The 23,778-nt window shown below is 43.1% G+C and overlaps 1 protein-coding gene across 1 annotated transcript in view; it reads left to right on the top strand.

The window, feature by feature from the left end:
- Positions 1–23,778, top strand: part of SPON1 (spondin 1) — a 397,555-nt gene that overhangs the window by 12,058 nt on the left and 361,719 nt on the right. The window contains exon 2 of the mRNA XM_048484581.1: positions 7,070–7,176. Within this exon, the coding sequence (XP_048340538.1) occupies positions 7,070–7,176 (107 nt within the window). The remainder of the gene's footprint in view (positions 1–7,069; positions 7,177–23,778) is intronic.

Below are 23,778 nucleotides of genomic sequence, written 5' to 3'. Positions count from 1 at the left end.
TGTCCCGCGCCTTAAGCATGTCGTGGCCAGTTCAGGATTTTGCCTCAGGTCCGCGGATTGTCTCTGGCACTCCATGGAAGCTGCTCTCCTTTATGGCAGGTACAGAGGAGCTTCCGTTTTGGCCTCCTCGCTATCTACCTGCCTCTTGAGCTTCCTGAGCCTGTTCACAAACTCAGCATAGGCCCTTTTGGGGTTTCTGGGCCGGATGGAGGAGAAACTCTGCCATTACCGCATTGGGGACTTTGACAAATGCCTTATAGGCGCACTCAGAGGCGCACTGCAGGGTGGCCTCAGGCAGCAAATCTGATCGCTGATTGGCAAAAAGGCCGGTCAGAAGCTGAGCGGCGTGTAGCCGCCAGAGGTGGCTGCTCTGTTGAAGCATTGTTGGCGTGAACTCACTTTCCCAGACCACAAATTCGTGCAGGGCTCAGGAGCATGCGAAAGGTGGTTTTTCCAGTCATCTGGAACCATTAGGTGGTTCCTTTATGGCGGCTTCCAGCATGCCTCTCACGTGAGGCTAGTGACTCTTACCGCCCCGCATTGCTTTCATATATGGAGCTCGGTAAGGATATTATAGCTCAGGGCGTACCGCATAACCCGTTTTAACCATGCCATCCTCCTCTACCCAGAAGTGGATGGGGCACAATGCGAGAATCTCGGCATCGCCTTCCGCCAGGGTTTTCCTTCTGCAGATCGCGGGCTAATACGCTCAGCGCAGAGTTTTCTTGAAACCTCAAGGCCACGCGGCTGACGGAGTGCAGTGGCTTCGAAAATGAAGGCGATAGAGGCGGCTGAGCCGCTGAGAGTTTGAAAATGGGTGAAGGAGCTTAGGGCAGAAGGAGTGACAGGCGTCCAATTTAGTGGATAGAGAAAATTCCGGGGTCAAAATTGAAGGTGAAAGATCGAAAGGAGGGCGCCTTACAGCAAGGAGCCGTAGGTTCAGCAGGCTGATGGCGACAAAAACATTGCCCCCATCGCCAGTAGTAGCTTATTATCGGGCGCTACGTAGGCTCTGCGCGAAGAGTGCGCTCGATGTTTTCCCCAGTCCTTAAGATTCAATGTCCCCTCTGGGTACCATGCGACACTCGAGCTTCAATCTCTCAACCAATTTGCGCAGCCTCTTCTTTACGGGGACTCCTGCCGCATTTAACGCCAGTTCGGGCTAACGGTTTGTCATAAGCCCCGCTTTTGCAAGCCTTCCCATACTTCACCGTGTTCCGGCTGACGAGAGTGTCCGGTAGGACGCTGCGAAATCTTCTGGATGCCATCCAGAGGACAGGCGAGCACCAAACGGTGTTCCTGGATGCCTGACATCCAGCGATCTCGGTATCGCTGGCCCTTCCCCAGGCGACGGTGAGCAGGGTGGAGGTTCGAGGATTCCGGTTTCGCACCAGCTTGTAGCCTAATCTACCCGGCTTCAAAGAACGTAGACGAGACGCCGATACCATCTGGTGGAGATCGCCAGCATGGAGACCGAGGTCCGTTCCTAGCTTAGCCCCCCCGGCCTGCCGGGTTCCTGGCACCTTTTATTGTTACTCTATCGGGCGTAGGAGGGAGGACTGGGGAGTTCCGGGAGAGCGGGAGGTCGGGAGATCATCAGGTGATGCATGATCTCATCTGGCTACGTGCGGAGAAGAGCGTACGCGTCTGAGCCTAATCCTCACCTGGGGGCAAGACCATTGTCCTGGCGCTCGTGATTGAGCTGGTGACAGTTCACGACCCGCGGACTCATGGGGATGAGAGGCGCGACGCGACCGCAAGCGTCAGCAGGTCCGTTGGCGTCCCAACGTTCTACTACGGCACTGCTGGGTCGGCAGTGCACTACTACATTGCTATTTCCCTTTTCTCAAGGGACTCATGAGCTCAGGATACACTGTAGACAAATGTGTCTTTTGGAATACAATTGCCAACTCTGGGCTAGGATATTCCAGAAGATTCAGGGGTAGAAAGTGGGGAAGACAGATATCATGCCATAGAGTCCATGTTCCAAAATAACCAGTTTTTCCAGGGGAACTGATTTCTGCACTCTAAAAATTGGCTGCCTGATTTTGAATCCATGGACTCTGTGGTTTGGGTTTTACAGGATATCTTCTTGTTTTCAGTGACACAATTGTTCTGAAGTGATTAGTGGAATAGGAAGAGGGGTGGGGTCATGGCAGGTAGTCATGATGACCTCTCTCTCTATAGCTGTTTCTGCACAGCCGAAAAACAGTGCCCCAGGGATGGTAAAAACTCCCTAGGTGAGTTTTTTCAAAAGCGGTGGTTTCGTGCTGGTGCGGTGCAAAGCACACCAGCGTGAGGGTGCTGCTTCTGGCCCCTCTGGTTTCCCCCGGGGGTTGGAGGGCAGTGTGGGTGTGTCCCTTCAGCTTTCCAGAGCTGCGTAACAGTAGGAAGAAGAGGTGGGTGAATGGGATGGCCCGCTGGCGGCTGCATGCAGAGCCACCTCTGTGGGCCGCAGCAGCCTCAGCGCTGCCTGCATGAACGCTGTGTAGAAATGGTCAATGGTTTTACCATAGTTTCCAACAGTTCCTAAAGAGGCCAGCCACAGTCCTCCATACAGTAGAAGGATGCTTGATTCCTTTTGTTTCCTCCCTTGTTTTGTTCCACATCTGGACATCAACAGACAAGATATGGATGTATTAGCAAGTATTGGCTGGTTGCCACTCTCTTTGCTGTCGTGGGGCAGGATTTGCATGCTGCTCTGTGATTGGTGGATGTTGGACTTGCTGTGGTCATTTGTTATACTTTCTGTATCTAGACAAGAAGTGTTTGTTTAACCTAACTCCCCTCTTCATAGTATAACAACTAGTTGGTCCCTCTATTAGGATGAGTCCCTAATATACTATTAAAGATACTAATTGGCAAATTTTGCCCATCTGCATTTTGTTTTCATTGTAATGCAGTTTCATCTTGGTTGTATACTAATATGATATCACACATAGAATCACTGATAGCAATAATAAACGTCAATGCCAAGTCATAGCAAATCAGACTTTTAAGAACATAGAATGTATCACACTTTTCAGAACTGCTTTGCCTGTTCCATTTTGAACCTTTCGTTTTCATGTGTTCAGAGCTTTCTCTATAACTTGAAATATTTTTTTCATTAATAATAACTGGGAGAATCATGCAGTCAGTGATTACAGAAGCTTGTACTTTAAGCAAGATGATCAAATTAGGATACCTGCTACATAAATCACAAGCACTAGCTGTTCACCTAGACTCATTCAGGAAAAGGGGGGGAAATCCTTCTCATAATTCCTATAAGTACAAGAAGTGGATCATCCTGAAGTTTCTATTTTATTGATTAGAAACTGAACTAGGCTAATACATTTTAACTGATTCTTCCAGTAAACAGTTGACATTCTTACTTCTATATGTGTGTGTTCATTGCAAACTCCTATCCTTAAAACAGTTTTCTGCCACCAGCTTAGCAGAACACGGTAGTCAGGGTTTTTTTGTTGCATTCTTATCCCTTTGTTCATTTCAGCACAAATCCCCTAAAATGTTCCTAAAATGTTTTCAATCCTCCTCCGCCCCCCTTACAATGATGTATGTCTGCACTCACCCCCTGCAAAATGGTTCCTGGCTGCCAGTACAGGATTTTTCCTCTTTTTAAAAAGTTTTACGTTGAATCGATGCTTCAATGCTTCACAGCCTCATGCTGCATTCTATGCTCCCCATATTCTTGATGCTTCGAAGATTAGCATCCCCCAAATAAAAGAACAAACAGAGAAATGATGCAAATAAACTGGCAAAGGGAACTGAGTAAGCTCAGAAAATGGCACAGAGGAGGAAGTTTAGGGAAGCAGAGAAGCTTAATATGGTTTTAATAAGATGTAAGTTATTATTTATTGTGGTTGCTGATTTTGTTTGTTGTTGACCTGTACACTGCCCAGAGCCCTTAGGGGATGGGGCGGTATACCAAATCCAGTAAATAAATAAGCAAATAAGCAAATAAATAAACAAGCAAGCAAGCATGGGAAACATAGTAAATAGATCACACAGCAACTGAAGGTGTTTTGATAATTGTTTAAAAAGGGAATTCATTTAAAACGTTTTGAAGCTGGAAATAAAACATTGTGGGAGGGGTAAAATGTGGAACTCCATGGAGGAAACATTTTATTTCTTGCCTCAAAACATTTTAAAAGGTTTGTGTGGAAAGGGCCTTCTTCTCACCATGTCTCACTTTTGACAGTTTGTGGCATTTTGATTTCTGCTGACTTCTATGTTGAAAGCAATATGAAAACTAGTATATAGTTCAGTAGGCACTACAAAAATCTGGTGAGAGAGATCCATTCCCTTCTGCAGTGAACTTGATAACATTTTGCCTTATTCAGTATTACTCAGTGCTCCTGTGGCTTTGTTGCCTGAAGGAAGGAATTAAGCCTTTATCTGTTCAACTATGATCCTGTCACATTTATCTGAGGAAAGAAAAACGTGTATTCAACTAAACAAGAAGGAATTTATTAAAAAATTGTTGGAAAAGATATTGACCTATTGAACCACTGACATAACATACACATTCCGCTTATTGAGATAAGTTCATCTCCAAACTTGTATTCTAATAGCAAAATCAGCCAAATCTTTGGATGCTTAAATTCAGTGACTGGACCTGTGAACTGGCAAGACCAATCTTTCTACAAACTTGAAAAGGGTCCCAGGTGTGCAGAAATAATGTGAAATCTAATAACATGAAATAAAATTAGGGAAAGTTTGAGGGGCTCATAGTGCAAGATTAGGCTAATTCAAGAGCACGCTAATTGAAGCTCAGATAGAATGCATTCCATAGCTTAGGAAAGGCATGGCAAAGTCCAAAAGAATGTCTCCATGGTTAACGATGCAAGTCAAGGAAGCTATAAATCATAAAGAGACTTCTTTTAACCAGTGGAAGGTCTGCCCCAATGAATCAATCAGAAAGGGCCACAGCTTTGCCAACAGAAATGTGAGTCAAAAACTAGGCATGGAAAAAGAGAATATGAGGAGTATGTTGCTAAAAGCATTAAGATGAACAATGAACATTTATATCTGGATCAGGAAACCACTCAGGCAAGCAATAGGGCCTTTAAATGACCCAAGATAAAGGAAGATGAGAACATGACAGAGCAGCACAATGAATGTTTTTGCTTCTGTGTTCACTATGGAAAGGATGGGGCATGTACCCATGCTACTGTCAATATTTTTATGAAGGTGATCTGAAGAACTGATTCATATTGAGGTGACTTGAGATGAAACTCTAGACCAGGGGTGGGGAAACTTTTTCCTGCCAAGGGCCATTTAGATATTTATAATGTCATTCGTGGGCCATACAAAATTATCCAAAGGCCATGCTCCTCCCGCCTTTCAGTAATTCATTTCATCTCTATTCTGTTCTTTCTGCAGTCCGCTACTTACCTTCACCCAATCGCCAGGCGAAAGCATTGCCAACCTGCCCTCCCCACTGCCCACCAATTAAAACACTTAGTGAGACCCAATTCTAACCAACAGGAAGCTAGAAAGAGTGAATGGCAGCCACAGAAAGGGAGAGGGGGATGGAAGAGTCCAACTGCAGCTCCTCCTCTCGACCCCCCCTTGCATTCGAGCCTTCATCTGGTAGAATTAGTGTCCATGGCTCCTGCTGTGCTTTGATGGCATCAGCCCCTGACGCAGGTTCTGCAGCACCAGCTCCAGCTGATGTGCATTCCTGGCTGAAACAAGGGGGGGCGGGGATGTAACAGATGGAGTGAGCATGAAGTGGTGGTGAAACAAGATGGTGGCAGTCTGGGACTGAGATATAGGGTAAGCCCCTCCCCTTACTCTTCCTCCTCCTTCTCGTCTTCTTGACACACCCAATTTCTGGGTACAGGGTGGATGGGCATGGGCCAGACCAAATGGTTTCCCAGGCCTTTTACAGCTCACAGGTCTGACATTCCCCACCCCTGCTCTAGACCTATTGTGGAATTCAAAACCATTAAGTCTCCAAGCCCTGATGGCATGTACCCAAGAGTTCTTAGGAAACTCAACTGTGACATAGTTGATTTACTAACTTGCATATATAATCTATCACTAAAATTCAGTCACTGTACCAGAAGATGAGACAGTACAAATTTTAAAAAGAGATTCAGAGGAACTTATAGGCAAGTCAACTTGATATATATCCCAGGAAAATTAGTAGCAATGGTAATCACAGACAGAATTACTAGGCACACTGAGGAACAAAGCCTGCTGAGGAAAAATCCACATAGCTCCTGCAAAGTGAATTCCTGCCTCACTGACCTTTTGGAGTTTTTTTCCAGAAAGTGAGCAAGCAGACATCATACACTTGGACTTTCAAAAGGTCCAGCAGACCCAGCAGACATCATACACTTGGACTTTCAAAAGGTTTTTGATAAGGTACTTCACTGAAGATTTCTGAGTTAACTTAGCAATCATGTGAAAGACTGAAGAGTCTGAGGCTAAGGGGAGACATGTTCGAGGTTTATAAAATTATGAACAGGGTGGAGAGAGTTGACAAAGAATGCTGGACAAAAAATACTACAACTCAAGTGAGTCCAGTGAAATTGATGGCAGTAGATCTGGACAAACAAAAGGAAACTCTTTTTTACACTGAAAGGGCTTATAATGTAGAATTTGCTGCCAGTGGATATGGCAATGGCCACAAGCACAGACAACTTTAAAAGGCAATCAGACCGTGTCAGGGGCTGACGCACAGTGCAGAGAACAACCCCAGTTCCAGCCCAGACTATCTCCCAGCCGGGAAGCTAGCTGAGCTGGGCAACCACATGCAACATGGATCAGGGTTCTCAGTCATTCATGTGCATCATTGTTAGCACTGAGGCTGTCTCTGTAGATATTCTAATTAATACATGTAGGTTGGGAGAAGAAATTGGCACCACAATCCCATTTCTCCCCTTCCATTTAAGTTCTTTCTCCCTTCTTAGAATGCTATAAATGGGCTTTGATCACTGCTACATGTACTATGTGCCTTAGTTTAATTAATACAAGGTTAGCCCAGTTGCCAGGAAAGTAAGCAAAAAGCCTGTCAGAAGTTCATTTTGGTGTTCTTATTTTTCTGCCTTTCTCTCCCCAGTAACTCTTTCTGCTGCCACTCCAGCCTACTTTCGTGGATTCACACTGATTGCTTTGAAAGAGGGCAAAGAGGGAGACAAAGAAGAAGACCATGCAGGAACCTTTCAGGTAAGAAATGTGTTCTTGAATAGTAGGGCATTAGTAACCCTGGCTAGGTGATAACTTCTTAACAGTAAACATGCGTTATATAAAATTGCATCATCTGTTTGTATAGATGCTGGTTTTTCTATAGCTTATGCATGCTGTGAGTCACCTCTGTAGCACCAACTGTTATAAGGTCATATTTCTGTAATAAGGGAAAATACTTCATTGTATGCTCTAATTTGGTGTGGAGTTCAGTTAAACATTATAGCCTGCTCCTTGCAGTTTTATTGAAAACTAAACTTCCCTGAAATCAACTACTCACCCAGTCACATATACATGTGCATGAGACTGGGGCTTGAACTACCTCCTCAAATTGGATACAAGAGATCAGATTCTACCAAAACGATTAATAACAAATGAATATGTGTAAAATACCATCAAGTCACAGCTGTCTTATGATGACCCCAGGAAGAGGCTTTCAGTTGAGAAGCAGAGGTTGTATCCAAATACTGAGAATCTGATGAGATTGGGCTATATGCAATGCTGCCTTGCCTCCCAATAACAACAAATACAATCTTCTTAATATTGTGTAATGTTTTTCCTAATAATTTGTGTTTTTTCATGTTGCTTTCTGTCTTAAATAGTCTACACATGGTTACTTTGGAATAAGTCTCACTGAGTTAAGTTCCAAATATGTATGTATTGGATTGCAGCCATACAACATGATTCTTTGTGTATTTACTTAACATAAATTCACACTGTATTTACTGGGATTTACTCTGGGTAGGATTGTACTGTTAGGCTTAATCTACATAATATAGTAATCACAGGGACATTTATATTTTCATGTGGCATTGTTAATTTAGAAAGTTTCTCACATGCATTTGCCTCCTCAGAAATTCCCTGCAGGTTTCTTTCATTATCTTTGTTTGCATTATGTTCCCAGAGAAGAAATCTCTCAGATTGTATGACTACAGATATTTGATTCCAGACCACCTGAAAGAACATCAGCTATCTAGCTGTTTGTGTCTGGGTTCTCCTTTTAAAGTACTAACTTTTGCAGCTTCCTTTAAGAAACTTGCAGTGAGTTATGGAATAACTCCTTCTGAGCTTTGGGGAAAAGTATTTTTAAAATAAAGTCCTTTATAGCCTGCAATACAATTAATGTTTACAACAGTCAACAAGAACTCCTGCTGGACATCACATCATCAGCAATGAAAATGATGTGATGAAGGTCCAGGGGCTTGCTGAACCAAACACTCTTAGATTTGACTAAACTTCACTTTTGACTACTGAATCTCAAACTGAGAGTGTGACCTGCAGAAAATATGTACATGAGAGCTTATACTTACTTTCAAGAAAAAAAAGACTGCTTTATACTTCTTATTTTTAAGGAAAGATTGAATATGTGATTTCCACTGTTTCCGAATGGTACAGGAACTATTTTTAAAAAAGCACCAAAGTGAGCCCAGAAATGATTTTGCCTTTTTGCTAATTTCAGAACTTAATTTCAATTCATTGCATACAACTTAGTGAATCTGCTGGTGTGGTTAGTGAATTCTGATACCTTCAGAGGCCTGACCACTGCTACAGAAAGATCTTCAGTGCTTTGTTCCACTGAATCACCATTCTTGTATCAGTCACAGTCAATAGTCTATTGTAGGGATACTGATTTTGCAGCCAATTTCACAGTTTTCTGTTTCAATGCCCATAGTAAGCTCTTAGTTTTGGCTCCCCTGGAACCTGAAGAACATCTTTTTAAAATAAAGGTTTTTGGAGAAAATTATATTAAATACAACAGGATTTATTTCTGGACCTCGCTCCAATATGTGGAATAACTGGCAATCTCTGGGAAAAGATAACATAAAGGCTGAAGCTTTTACAAATTCTGCTGCTGAAATTACAAATTCTGCTCAGTGCCACTTCTGAAAATACTGCTGAGACAGTTCCATTTTAGAATCATTATGCTGAAAAGTCTTGCATCTCTTCAGTCAATAGCAACTCTGTGTTTCTCCTTCCTCACTAGTAATACTCAGTGGCTGAAAGTTATGTTGGGCTGCAAAAGGGCAAATTGCTTCAACGGCAAACCAGGGAAAGCATGATTCCTTCTCCAATGGGGGGAAGACTCCTCATGTTCTAGGACCAGTGGAGACATTCCAATAGAGATACTGGGGCCATAGAGGTGATGTCAAGATGCTATTCCATCAAATTCCTACACTCCTCTCTAGAAAGGTTCCTGTCTTCCCTGCTGGCTCGCAATCAGGAGAACAGAAAGAACCATCCTGGCCATAGAACATGTCAGGGTCATTCAGGTAGTAGAGCTGGTTTCTCATCACAAAATCGGATGTGGAACTTGCTCAATTTTCGTTACCATGCCAAAATGCATTGGGGACAGGCAATCAATATTAGATCTTAAATTTGTCAACAAGTTTATAAAACTCCCATCATTTCCAAATGGACATCCTGAGATCCATCTCAGAAGCTCTTCTCCCATTGGAATTCATGACATCTATAGACTTCTCAGAAGCCTATCTGTTTCCAAGCCACAGATGGCTCCTCCGCTTTTGCATTGCAGACCAACGTTTCCAGTTCTGGGCCTTGCTCTTCAGTCTTTCCTCAGCCCCCCTGAGTGTTTTCCAAGATTATGATCAACATCATTGTAATTCTCAGACAGCAAGGCATACACATCCATCCTTATCTGGATGACCTGCTCATCAGGGCTCTGTCCTTCTCCCAGGCCCTAAGGGACACTCAAACCACCATCAGTTGCCTCCAGGAGCATGACTTTTGGGTCAATTTCTCCAAAAGCTCTCTACATCTGTTCCAGGTCTTGGAACATCTAGGGGTTTTGTTAGATTCCACTCAACACAAAGTTTTCATCCTGACTGAGAAGACTGGCAAGACCAGGACAATGACTACTCAAGTTATCAAAGGCAAGTCCTCTTCCCTGATGTCTCTGGTGAGCCTCATGGGGTTTCTCATAGCCAACGTCAAGGCCACTCAGTGGGTCAGTTTCCATTCCAGGATCTTTCAGTACTTTCTTCATCCATTCCAGCTTCAAATTGCATGTAAGGTCAATATGTCCTTAGTTGTTCCCAGACCAGTGAAGGCATCTTTCATCTGGTGGGTCAAGCACATCAATCTACGTCAAGGGAATACCTATTGGATTCCATCCTTTATGAACATGAGCCTAACGGGCTCTGGTGCCACCCTGGATGGAATTTTGGCACAAGGGCTGTGGTTGTCCTGGGAGTTGAGGATATTAATCAATTGCTTGGAGCTTTGAACAATCTTCCTTTCTCTTTGAGCAATCCATCTTCAGTCATCTGATCCTAGATTCTCACGACCTTGTCAGGACAGACAACATATCATATCAGCCAAGGCATACAAAAATCTCCAGGCGGGTTCCAGATCAAGCAATCTGCACAGGGAAATCTCCATCCTGCCATCATAGGCTGAGAAACACATTTTGTTCATCAGGGCAGAGCACATACAGGGTCTCTACAACTGTCACGCAAATGGGCTCAGTCATCAGCATCTTCAGGAGGGGGAGTGGATATTGAACAGGGAAGTTTTCCAACTGATCTTGATGCCCTGAGGACCCCAGAGGTGGATCTATTTGCCTTCCACACCAGCCATCAGCTACCCAGGTTTTTCCCTTGGTTCTTCCATCCTCAGTCAAAGCCATGGATGCTCTGACCACTCTGTGGCCGATGAGACTTCTTTGTGCTTTCCCTATAGTTCCAGTGCTGCTTAAACTCCTGCAGAGAGTGAGAGCGCTTCAAGCTGACATAATTATGGTGGCTCCAGTCTGGCTTCGAAGACCTTGGTTTTCCTCCCTTCAGGAGATGTCCATTGATCCACTTCTAGTCCTCCCAATCTGTGAGGATCTTCTTCAACTGGGCCCCATCCTTCACTGCGACCAGCCTTGTGGCACCTGGCCACCTGGAAATTGAGAAGAGCTATTTTTCCAAGCTAGGGTACTCCATGGAGGTTAGAGAAACCATCATGGCCTCTCACCACAAGTTAACCAACAGAATATATTATGCTACTTGGAAGGCCTTTATACATTGGTGCTGTCAGAAATCGGTTAACTTCTGTGATACGGGCACCTGCAATATCCTGCATTTCCTACAAGATGGCATACTTGCAGGCTTCTACCCTGTGATGTCAGTTGGCAGTTATTTACACCATGGTTACTTCCTGTGACAGCTGGCCACCCTCCAAGCATCCCCACTGGATTAGATTTTTAAAAGGGGCCTTGGTTGTGTGCCACAGACTCCCTACTTGGAAACGAAACAGGGTGCTTACCGCCTTAACTAAACTGTACTTTGAGCCCATCAGAGACATTCCCCTCAGGTTTCTCCAGCTCAAGTCTATTTTCCTGGTAGCTGTGACATTGGCACGCCACATTTCCAAGTTAGGGGCTCCCTCCATAGACTCTTTCTTGTGTGTCTTCCATAAAGATAAGGTGGTCTTTTGCACCAACCCCTTATTTTGTCCTAAGGTTGACTCCAGGTTCCACAGGCAGCAGGAACGATACCTTCCATCCTTCAGTCCAAATCCTAGACATACTAAAGAGAGGGTGTGGCCCACCTTAGATATGAGGCAAGTCCTTAAAGTATTAGGACCAAGAAAATTAGGAAAAGGGATGCTATACTTATTTCCCTTACTCCCCCAAACAAAGGCAGAAAAATGTAATCCTGCACCATCAGCAGGAGTGCATTTCAGAGGCTTATAAAGCCTCAGGGCTAGCTCCTCTCAGGGGTATCACTGGACACTCAGTTAGTAGACTGGCTACCAATGCTGCACTGTCCAACAATGCTTCAGTGGAAGAAATCTGTAGTGCAGCACCTGGTCCTTGATAGCCACCTTCACTAAATACTACAAGATTCACAAATACAGTTCCTTTGATGCAGTCTTTGGCTGCAAGGTCTTACAGCGCATTTTAGGCTCTTTCCCCACTCTTTCCCCACTTACCTTAAGCCCCACGCTACTCTCCTCAAGTAGCGCGGGGGTCCAGCTGCCCTCCCCACTTCAGGGGCGGCGAGAACGCAGCTGCCCCGACGCTGCCTCTCTTGCGCCTCCTCGACGCGCGTAATTCCTGGCGCCTTTTGAAATGGCACCTTTTGATGACCCCGCGCAGGAATGGCGCACGCCGGGAATTGCCCACAGCAACCCTTGGGCAAAAGTGAGTGGGGAAAGGGCCATAGATGTGTAGGTTATCCGCTTGTTGAGGGACACTGCTTTAAAAGGTCCCAAACTACAAATGTTCTCCTGGTCAGGGGAGAACGACCATTGGGCCCTTACCATGAAGGGTCCTTCTCCTCTGAGCCAAGGAGAACATCTGCCCCCCCACCCCGGAATTCTTGACTAGACAACTATTACAAAACAAGTCTGTTCAATTTCCTGTTTGCTCTTGCTGTTCTAGAATGTTAAGTATGTGCTGTTTTGGAGGAGGGAATGTTGCAGGTTTTTTTCTCTTCCTCCCTGTTCCTTCCTGCTAGTGGCTACCTTTCAATCATTCTGCATTCATTTCTGTTTGGTGTCCTTGAAACTGAGTGGAGGCGGGTTGACTCCCACCAGTCACAGGAAGCTAAAATTCTACACCCTGCCTCTCTGGGAATGTGGTGGGAATCAAACTACAGATGTCCTCCTTGGCTCCAAGGAGTAGGATCCTTCATGGTAAGTGCCCAATGGTTGTTCTATTTGATTTGATTTATTTAGATATATTAACTTTGGTTTTCTTCCAGTGGGGACCCAAAATGGTTTACACTAATCCCTCTTCTATGTTATCCACACAGCAAAAATTTATGAGGTGTATTAGGCTGAGAGTGGGTGACTGGCTCAAAGTTCCCCAAACAACTTCTGTGACAGAGTGAGGGTTCATACCTGGATTTCATGGATCTTTGTTCAACACTTTAACTGCTGTCAGTGATAGAATGGAGAGAAAGGGAATAAGGATGAGTAAAGTACCATGATCATGCAATCTACAAACATATGGGATTTCCTCTTCATTGTTCTTTTTTAGGATATGTGTGGGGAAGGCCATTGGTCAAATCTGAAAACAAGAATTTCCCAAGACTTGACCCATGGGTTTCTTTTTGTGTGTGAGAGAATGGTAAATCCTATGTGTGAATCTTAGTACCCTCTCACCTAAATCCACAGTCATGGGAAATTAGGGAGAAAAAGCAACCCCAATGGTTTCAGGCTCCAAGAGACATGCAGCACGTCTTGAGGGATCTGGATACTTTTAACAACTGAAAAAAAATCAAGAGGGAAATGTTGTGGAATTGTAATATTGAAAGAAAGTCAACGAACATCTTTCTAGCAGATAACTAAGAATATTTGGCTGTAAGAGATAGTTTTGAAGTAAGTTATCACACTGTTAGCAAGTACAAATTAGTGTGTCTCATTTCCTGCAGATTAATTATATTTCTCCTTTACAATAAAAAAGGGTTATTTTCTTATTTCTGTAGTTCGGCGCATTCCTACCATTAATGTCCTATTGCAGCTAATATCCAATTAAGTTTTCAGCACTGGCAAGAAAAGGAGGGTTTTTTTTACAGGGATCTGGACTCTAGGCCTAGCTCTGTTCTCAGCATCAAATCAAAAACTTCCTTCACTTTACAAAAGTAGACAAGAATTTTGAACTTGGGAATTGGCAGAAAATGGTACTTTCTACTTATCTCCACATGCCTCATGGATCTCAATGAAGGGGTAACTATTAAGGTATTTAATTAGTTTTATTATACTGCTTAGAAGCTGAAATCAGCATTTTAACTGGCAGGTTAATGTTTTTAATGTTTTTAATAGCTAAATTCATATTTTTAGCATGAAGTGGCACTCATTGCCTTCCACCTGTGAACACTCTATTAAATGCTCTTTGTAGAGTTAACATCTGGCTATAATATTTGCATTCATTAAAGACTGATGTCCTAACTTCAGTCCCAGGAAATAGTGCCTTATAGTTACACCTAGATACCTAGTGAGATGAAAAGTGAGAATTCTCTTGGTCCATGCCCTCTGTCCACATTCCTGTTAAAACTGATAGAGCTTGGTCACTTTAGAACTATGCAACCCGGATAAAATGTAGCTGAGATTCTGTGCATTCAGTTCAAATTTGTGAATTGTGAATAAAAATGAGTCTTTTAACAACTACACATGCATTATAGAAAAAACACATTATTGGAAACAATCAACAGAGAGTTACAGGTGGAATCCTGAGAAAAGAATCAAAGGGTGCATGACCAGATAATCACATATAAGATACTCAGCATTTCTACCCAGTAAAACTTTATTTGTGATGATCATAAATCAGCTGAGATTGACATACAGAATCATTAGTATATCAACATATAATAAAATTTCAGAGCTGTATAATAGGCTGATTTCAAAATAGCAGGAATACCGGTAGTTAATAAAATGCCTTTACCAGTTGCTTCCTTGCTGAATATATTGAGGTGCAAAATTTGGCTACCTTAAAGGTGGTTTCATTAGTACAATCTGCAAGGAAGAAAGAAATATAAATTCATCAAGTCAAACTGAAACATTTGATAAGGCTGGTAATATACAAAGAACAATTCAACAACATGTGATCAGATGTTTCAACCATGTCAAGTTTGCAGGGGCAGCCAAATTGATGGTAAAACAGCTGATGGTAATGCATTAAAGCAGGCCAAGGTGAAAGCTCTTTGTTATTTATGAAATTCTAAAACATATAGTATGCTGCAAAAACGTTTTTACCTTGATTCCAGCCTACTGAATACAACTTTGCCTATGCTCTGTCTACCTGGAGGACTGCATCCCAGATTTGCTATTTAATTATGTCTTTGACTCCCATAAATCCAAGGTAACATAGGGTCGGTTGCGTAAACCATAGGAATGTAGCTTTTTCGCAACAGCTTTCACACAGTATGAGAAGAAATTTTATCTTTTATTTTATTTTTTAAAGATTTTTTAAAAGAATTTTTTTTTTTTTTAAGATTTGGACTCTCTGGCACAATCTAATGGAATCTGTCTGTGATCAGAGCCTTGATGTAGAACTCCATGCTGGACTAATACTTCTGCAGTTTTGAGTAATGTCTTTTCCACCACAATCAGCATCAGGTGGGCAGGCTTAAAGTTTTTCTTCCAATCTTGCTCTTGACCAGTCACTTCAAACCTTTGAGTAACAGAGGTCAATGAGCTGAGTAGGGAAATTAAAACTAATCCATCATGGTTGTTTTGACAGCTTTAGCCAAATAGTGAAGATCAGTCACTATCTACTGAACTCTCTCTTCCTTGGAGAAATTCCGCTTTAGGATTTTATTGCTTATCTCCACAGATATGAGTGTGTATCTTATTTTAAGAGCAAATTGTATTATTTAACAAGTAGGGCCAAGTTATTCATATCTGAGGCAGGACACCTGTAGAAATTCCATTCCTTCTACAAAGGCAATGGAAGTCTTCATTCTAATGCAAATATGTAACATGAGCCCAAGGTCTTTTCATAACATTAGCTCCCTTACCCATTTTTCAGTGTACAGGTGTATAGTAGAGCTGTTTTGCATTGTGGGACTTTGACAAGATGTAGGCTGGGGAAGGGAAGGGGCCCAAACGACTGTTAAATATCACCTTAAAAGCTATTGACCGTCTCTTGGGGGAGCGGGATCTGCTTCAATGGTATAGATTATAGAAGTATCTTATTTGCATGTGTAAGGTCTCAGTTAAAAAGGACACATTGTAGATGATGTGAACAATTTCTGCCTGAGACCCTTGAGAGCCACAGACCTGTCAAGGTCAGCAGCTTTATATTAATTCAGAACATTGATTATGAAGATCAGTGTTTTGACTTGGTGTAGGGTAGCTTCTTCTGTTTTTGTTATGCTTTGCTGGTGCTAATACTGACATAAATCTGTGCTTGTAGTCAGAATCCTAGGAATGCTGTCTTGAATCAACTGACATGATGGCATCTCACTTCCTGGTTCCGGTCATCATTTTAAATAATGAAGCTTGGAAATTTTGAAATTTAAAAAAATTCAATTGTATTTTTAAGTATAATTCTGAATTTGGAAAAAAAATGATTTAAGCTCAATTAAGTAACTATTTTGCCTTTATCTTAAAAATACATAAGATGGCAAGAGGGTTACTAATGACAACTTCGCCCATGAAAGAGAATGCAAAAGCAGAGGATACATATCCTGGATAGAAATGTGCTGTTTTTCTGGTTTTACATAGGCAAAGGAAAAAGATCTCTTTACTGATTTTTCCCCCCTCTGCAGTCAAGCTGGAAGCTTTCTGAGGACAAGAATTTTAAGGGGCAAAATCAGCTGCACTGGGAGCAGGGTAATTTTAAAGTTCTATTCTATGAGCTTTGTTCTACTTGCGATACTTGGATACAGATGGAAAGAGTATGAGCATCTCTTCTGTCTTGCGTGAAGAGGCTTTTGATATTTAGATTGTTGTACTACTCCGTGCTCGGCAAGAAACATGACTTATGATTTGCATGAAGCAAATTACTCTGGCATTCTCCAAGAAGAAGAAGAAGAGTTTGGATTTATATCCCCCCTTTCTCTCCTGTAGGAGACTCAAAGGGGCTCACAATCTCCTTGCCCTTCCCCCCTCACAACAAACACCGTGGGATGTTGGTGGGGCTGAGAGAGCTCCGAAAGGCTGTGACTAGCCCAAGGTCACCCAACTGGCATGTGTGGGAGTGCACAGGCTAATCTGAATTCCCCAGATAAGCCTCCACAGCTCAGGCAGCAGAGCGGGGAATCAAACCTGGTTCCTCCAGATTAGAATGCACCTGCTCTTAACCACTACGCCACTGCTGTTCCTAGGTTCTCAACCAGGAATGCATATATGATGGTACATCTGTTCTTGCTTTAGTATTTTGCAAAGTCAAGCACATAAAAGTTTGTAAGGTGTTATGTGGAAGAGGTAGCTGATTTCAGGCAATTTTTTTTAAAAACCCATCTTTCCTACCCTCTTAGCCTCAGCAAGTTCAGATCTCATTAGACTAAATTCAAAGTGGGGATTTTTTAAAATCCCAGTGTGCATCACCTTACGCTTACCAACATGGAACAAAGTTTGTCACATTGTTATCCACTCACCTAATTTCTGGAGATACTCCTCCATAAGAGCAGCTTGAGTACCTTGTCAAAAGCCTTTTGAAATCCAAGTATATAATATTAATATCTGATGGGTCACCGGTATCTACTTGCTTATTTAGTTTCTTAAAGAATTCCAAAGGGTTGGTGAGGCAGAACTTCCCTTTGTAGAGGCTATGCTGATTTTCCCGTAGCAGACTTTGTTCCTCTGTGTGCCTAATAATTATATCTTTGATTACATGTCTTCTAATTTTCCTGAGACAGATGTTATGCTGATTGGCCTGTAAGTTCTTGGTTCTCTCTTCCGACACAGCTGCTGAATTTAGTGATAGGTTACATAAATGGGTTAGTAGATCAACTATGTCACATCTGAATTCTCTAAGAACTCTTGGGTTTACCCCATAAGGACCAGGAGACTTATTGGTTTTTAATTTCTCCAGTAGGTCTATAGCCTTAGGAAGTTTCTTCAGATAAATTAGGGAATAGCAATTCCCATCAAGCTTTTCTCTGTCAGCATGGCCAATTGGCCATGCTGGTAGGGGCTGATGGGAATTGTAGTTCCTGAACATCTGGAGAGCCGCAGGTTCCCTACCCCTGGTCTAGAGCTTCATCTGTTGTAACTTCAATTTGACTTAATTTGACAGTAGCATGGGTACATATCTCATACTTTCCATTGTCTGGGAGGCAGTAGGTGGCACAGAGCTGAACCTATGTTGCCCCTGAGACCCATGTGGACTTGGAAGTCAAGCCTGCAGTTCAACACTGGACTCTACCTGGTTGGGTCCAGCTTTAAACTGTGGGCTCCACCTTCAAAGCTTGCAGTATAAAATTGAACCTAGCCAGGCCAAGCCCAGAGTTGCACTTGGGTTTGGCAGTTCAATGCTGGACCTGAACAGGCTGCAGTTGATGAAGGGAGGGAGAAGGAAGAGGGGTTTTTAAGGCAGCAGTCCAAACAGATCCAAAAAAATTGCCCAAAACATTCAGCATTTTTTGGGATTCAATTTTTTGTTCTTTTTTATTGCTGTCTTTTTTCTGGTTGTGTTTATTGAATGCTCATCCCTCCTCAAGATCAACCTCATCATATGGGCAAAAGTACATTCCCATTTTAAGTGCCCCTTATGTCCCAGTACTTACACCCATATTGTGTATCTGTTGGGGAGTTCATTCCTTCAGTATCTTATCTGACTCTTATTTCCTCTTTGATGTACAATGCAACATATTCCCCAACATGTTCCACTCTGTCCTGCCTATACAGCTTAGACCCAGGGATGACTATATTCTATAGATTTTCCCCTTATTACCATGTTTCTGAGGTATCTAGCACATCTAAATTATTCCCAAGCACATGCACTCCAGCTCCCATCTTGACTCACAGACTTCTAGTGCTGGCATATAGACTCCAGTAACCCTTGCCTCTCATGACCCCTTTGACACCACATATGGTCTTCCTGAGTTAGCCTGTCCTCACTCCCAAGTTCTACTCTGCTTCTATCAATAGTAACTGAAATGTTTACACATCATTCATTTGGATTGATTTGTCCCAAATAGAAGGCTCCCCAGCTCCTGCCAGCTTTTCTCCTGGGATTACTTTAAAAGCTTCTCTGCCATCTTTTTGATATTAAACACCAGTAGCCTGGTTCTCTTTTAGTTCAAGTGAAACCTGTCTCTTTTATATCGGTTTGGCTTGACCTCAAAAGTTCTCCAGTACCTAACAAATCTAAACCCTTTCTCCTGGCTCCACTTCCTCGTCCACTCATTGATACCCTTAACCTAGGCATATCTAGCTGGCCCTGCACATGGAACCAGTAGCTTATCTGAGAATACTACATTTAGTTCTGACCTTTAACTTTCTGCCTAATAACCTAAATTTTTCCCCCAGGACCATATCACTACATTTCCCAATGCCATTGGTACCCAACAAACACCATGACTATGGATTCCTGTCCAATACTATCTATCAACATCTGGCGTTTGCACACTTTGCACCAGGCATTCAAGTCACAGACCTCTCTCTCTCTCTTCCTAATAACAGAGGCATATGGGGGCCAAATGGCGCTCAGAATCAAAAACCCCTCTGGGTGCCACCCTGTGCAGAGCACTGCTTACTTGCAAGTAAGCACTGCTTACTCTCAGCTTCTCTTCCCAGCCCAGCAGCTAGGGTGCCAGTTTCTTTTTTCTCTTCCTGGGAAGCTCTGTATTAGATTGCTCTATACCAACAAGCAAAACCCTGCAGGGCTTGTGGTGGCAGCTGCGCGTAGAGTGGAATAGGCCTTTTGCAGGTGGGCAGGCACAAAATACATGCTGCACATTCAACCAGTATATCCTGCTGCAACCCAATCTGGGTGGGAAAAGTCCTTTCTCCCTGCGCTCTTCCAACTATAGCCCATAAACACACAAACCCACCCGGGAGGGGGGGTCCCTACCCCACCATCTCCCACTGCCCCAAATCCTTGCTGTGGCTCCCGCCAGAATTAGACATTCCCCAATTGTCCTTTAGAACAGAAGAATTCACTCGCCAGTTCCTTGGGCAGCTGCAAAATCCGCCCCCTTCCCCATGAGAGTGACTGTGAAATGCTCCCCACATTTCCCTTCCACCACCCCCTGCCACTCTCCTGAAGGAAAGGGTATGCAAAGGCACCTCTCTCTTTTGTTCCTCTTGCACTTCTGGGCTTACATCTTCACTACGATTTAGGGAACGCCTCCCCAGTGGACCCACCTCCTGCATCTGCTGGCAAACTTCTAGAGCTTCATTTTGCCCACTCTTTCCCCAGGATTAACTCTCTTCCACTCCCTGGGCTGGAGGTCAGGATGGATCTGCTCCTGCTATTTCCCCTATTCTCCCCATGCATCTTTTTTTTTCTTCTTCACCCCCCTCCATTTCATAAGGGAGGAGGAGGTGTGCTTGCTTCTCTTTATCTGTCTCTCTAACGTTCATCCTCAGCTACAAGAGGAAACCTAAGCCTCCCCCCTCCTCTGCATTTGGCACTGCAGTTCTCCTAATGGGTTAACAATTAGATCAGAACCAGCTGCTTCCTTGCCCCCACAAATTCTCTCTTTATTTTTTTTCTCCATTTTTCGAGGAGTCCTGACAAATATGTCCAGGGCTATGGGCTCAAGTGAGCCCATAGAGTCAGGACTGGGGAAAGGGGAAACTGTTGTCACTACAGTCGCCACCCAGATGGCTGTTCTTCTTCCAGCCCTGCTGAGCCTTGCTGAATCACAGGGGGCTCTCTGGCCCCTCTGCAGACACCAGAGCATTGGTGCATTGGGATCCTCAAGGTGCATTGGTATCCTTGCTGATTTAATGACAGTGCTGCAGAAATAATAAATGCAAGGAGGCTGCAGACAAGGTTTGATGGTGAGCAGCCCAGGCAGGTGCTGAGGCTGCCTGCTGCCAAGCTCCATCCCCCACCTCCCTGCAGGCCAGCTCTGCAGGCAAGGGACAGTGCTTCGTGGCATGCAGCCTGAGACGCACGCAGTTTGGTTGCCTACACATTTGCTGTACCCCATGTCCCTATTATCAGTATGTCACTGCCTGATAATCAAATGACCTACTACCAAAGGTCCATTTCCCTCCAACCTCAGAGGGACTCTTAGGTAGAAGAGGATATTGATGTGTCACCCAAGAAGGGGACCCTTCTAAGGGTTCATATATCCTCAGACTGATGTCCCCCAACCTCAAAACTGTTACTATCCACAACAGCAGAAGAGCTGTCATCACAGGAGTGAAACTGTTCTGGAAAATCTGTGAAGGTCTCATCTCCAGTTTTTTCTTTCTGCCTCAGCTTCTCCAGGTTAGCAACCTTAGCCTTATGGGCTGTCTGCTCCCTGAGAGCCAATAGTTCAATGCATCAAGTGCACAAGCATGATTTCCACCCAGTGTGTATCTAATCATACATATGATATTCCCTGCAAAACACTGGATAGTCCCCACTCCCTTGCTTGCTTTGTACCTTCAATACTTGTTCAGTTGTTTTAAGTTTTTTTTAGAGTGAAATGGGGTACTTACCTGAATTTGTGCAGATTTCCTCAGCAGGAAAGCTACAGTAGCACACCACTCCCTTTGCTGATGTACAGTTTGTATGTCCTTTCATAGGCAACTTAGATTAAAAGGAGTTTCTCCTGCTCTTCCTTGACCTCCCACAGAAAGTTCCAATCTGGATCTTGTGTGTCTCTTACAGAGTCATCTCTCTAATGAGCTGTATTTTACAGCACAGAGCTGTGACTCCATCCCTAGGTGTCAGACAATAGCAAGCATCTGACTCACCTCACTAAAGCAGAAATCTTTCCCAGCAGGGCAATAACCTTCTAATCCACTCAACAAAACATTTTTGCACAAACACACCTCAAACAGCTCAGCAACCCCACAGTCTTAAGTGAATTGACCCATATTTACCCCTCTTTGACTCTTGCATCAGTCCCTAAGGCCACACCTGTCAGGATACCCTGTTCAGAGTCCTGACTGCAAGCCCCATGAGCAAGCCCCACAGGGTTCTTGAGTGTCTCTTACAAAATCAGCCCTCTTATTTACTGAATTATTTAATGAATGAAGTAGCATTCTGATTCCCAGTGTCAAATTTGACACTTGGTTGTCAAATTTGACACTTGGTGTCAAATGTTGACTTCAAACCAGACAGCATTATATTGTACCACCAAACATGTCTACATGGACATATGTTATCTTGATTTTAAGGGTACTTTGTATTATTTTACTGTGCTTAGAACTACTGGTCTCCCAACTTAAATTGTAATTTAAATAAACAGCCAAAAAAAAGCGGGGGGAGGAGCAGAGCACAGTACAAGAAGTAACTGAATAGTAGAATTAAAGAAAAGGCGAGAAACAAGCAGAATCTAGTTATTCTGGTGGGTTTTCCGGGCTGCGTGGCCGTGGTCTGGTGGATTTTATTCCTAACGTTGCAGGTGAAATGTTAGGAACAAAATCCACCAGACCACGGCCACACAGCCCGGAAAACCGACCAGAACCAGTTGAATCCGGCCGTGAAAGCCTTCAACAAAGCAGAGTCTAGAATTGTATGAGGTTTTGCTGCTTAAGTGAGGAGAAATTGCTGTATGACAAGACATTTATGGGGGATATGGCAATTACAATCAGATGTTGTCAGATCTGAAATAACAAGGGCAAGATTACTTAGTCCTTGATGTAGTATTGGTGAATATGTATGGATGCTGGTTTAATGTATACAAGCACTTAGGCTTGCACAATCAATGGAATATTCAGAGCCTGGGGGTTAATTTAGAACTCCATGGGATTGGCCGTGAGAGCTGCACAGCATTATGAAGCTTGAGGACAGAAAGTTTTGAAAAAAGAAGAGAAAGTGTTCTATTGGGAGAGAGAGAGTGTGAATGGTGGTTCTGTTCTCTGAAAGCGGAGGGCCAGATTCGCTTCTCTGCGGGCTGTGCTTCTCTGAATTAAGTTTCAGGAAGGGTAGAGTTCAGTAAAGGAATCTGTACCAGAGTTCCTGGTATTAAACATATCACAGTAACACTGTGATGACTTGGTTATTTTTTTCTCTGAGAAGAATCTCACTCATATATGAAACAGTGAAGCTTCTGACAGAAGGAGGGGTATGTAGAGATTATTGGAACTTCCTCAAGGAGAGTGGCAAACCTTCTATGATAAGCACCATGTGTGAGAGACACTCTCAGGGAGAGTTTGTCTTCATGTTAGTGTCCAAAGAACTGTGTGTGTGTGTAAAACTTGCCTGAGGGTAAAAAGTAAGATTTTTAGAAAAAGGACTAGATAGCCAAACAGAACTCTGTAACAACTAGTTTGGAGTACACATTTATTTTGTCTAGTGTTAAAGTGACAGTATAATCAGGAAGGCACAAAGATAATGAATGCCCTGTTTGTAATTTGTATCAACTGAAAAAGTTATTAAACAATATCTTGTATATTGTAGCCTCTCTAAAACCAGCTTCCTTTGTACCTGTATTTTTTTCTCCTTAAACTTTTGCTAGTTTAGTTATTTTAAATTTGTTCCTGTAAATACAATCTTGCAGTTTCTGGTTTCAACTTTACAAGCCTCAGGTGCCATTTCTTTATTAGTTCATGATTAAAAGACAATAGATTATTTTAGTTTTCTTTCAGAGATACTGCCCTGTCTGACAGACAAGTGCCCTGGAAGAGCAGCTAAAGACTATTTAGATGTCTTCTTAGGGAAAAAAATATGTGGAAAAATGAAAAGAAATATGAACTTTTAAACCTCCTCTTCAGATTACTAAAAATTTTGTTCTGATAATAAAAAGTTGCTCAGTCAGAGCTGTTCTGTTAGAGGTTTCGGAAAGAAAAATTTCCTTAAGAGCACAGGCATTTGGCAGATGCTTATGCGTGTGAGAGGCACTCCCTCTCTTTTTCTCTCTCTGAGGAGACTGGGGGGGGGGGGTACCTTGTTATACTGGCCTGTGTATATTTTCACTACCAGACGTATGATATCATGAGTGCATTAGGAAACCTGTATGTACATGCGTATGACCTGATTTCTGCCATTTCCACCTTCTTTTGAGAAGGAAGGACAGC

Source organism: Sphaerodactylus townsendi, linkage group LG02, assembly GCF_021028975.2.
Source record: "Sphaerodactylus townsendi isolate TG3544 linkage group LG02, MPM_Stown_v2.3, whole genome shotgun sequence".
Lineage (NCBI taxonomy): Eukaryota > Metazoa > Chordata > Lepidosauria > Squamata > Sphaerodactylidae > Sphaerodactylus > Sphaerodactylus townsendi.
Note: the sequence above shows the minus strand (reverse complement) of the source record. Positions and strands in the feature narration are given on the sequence as shown.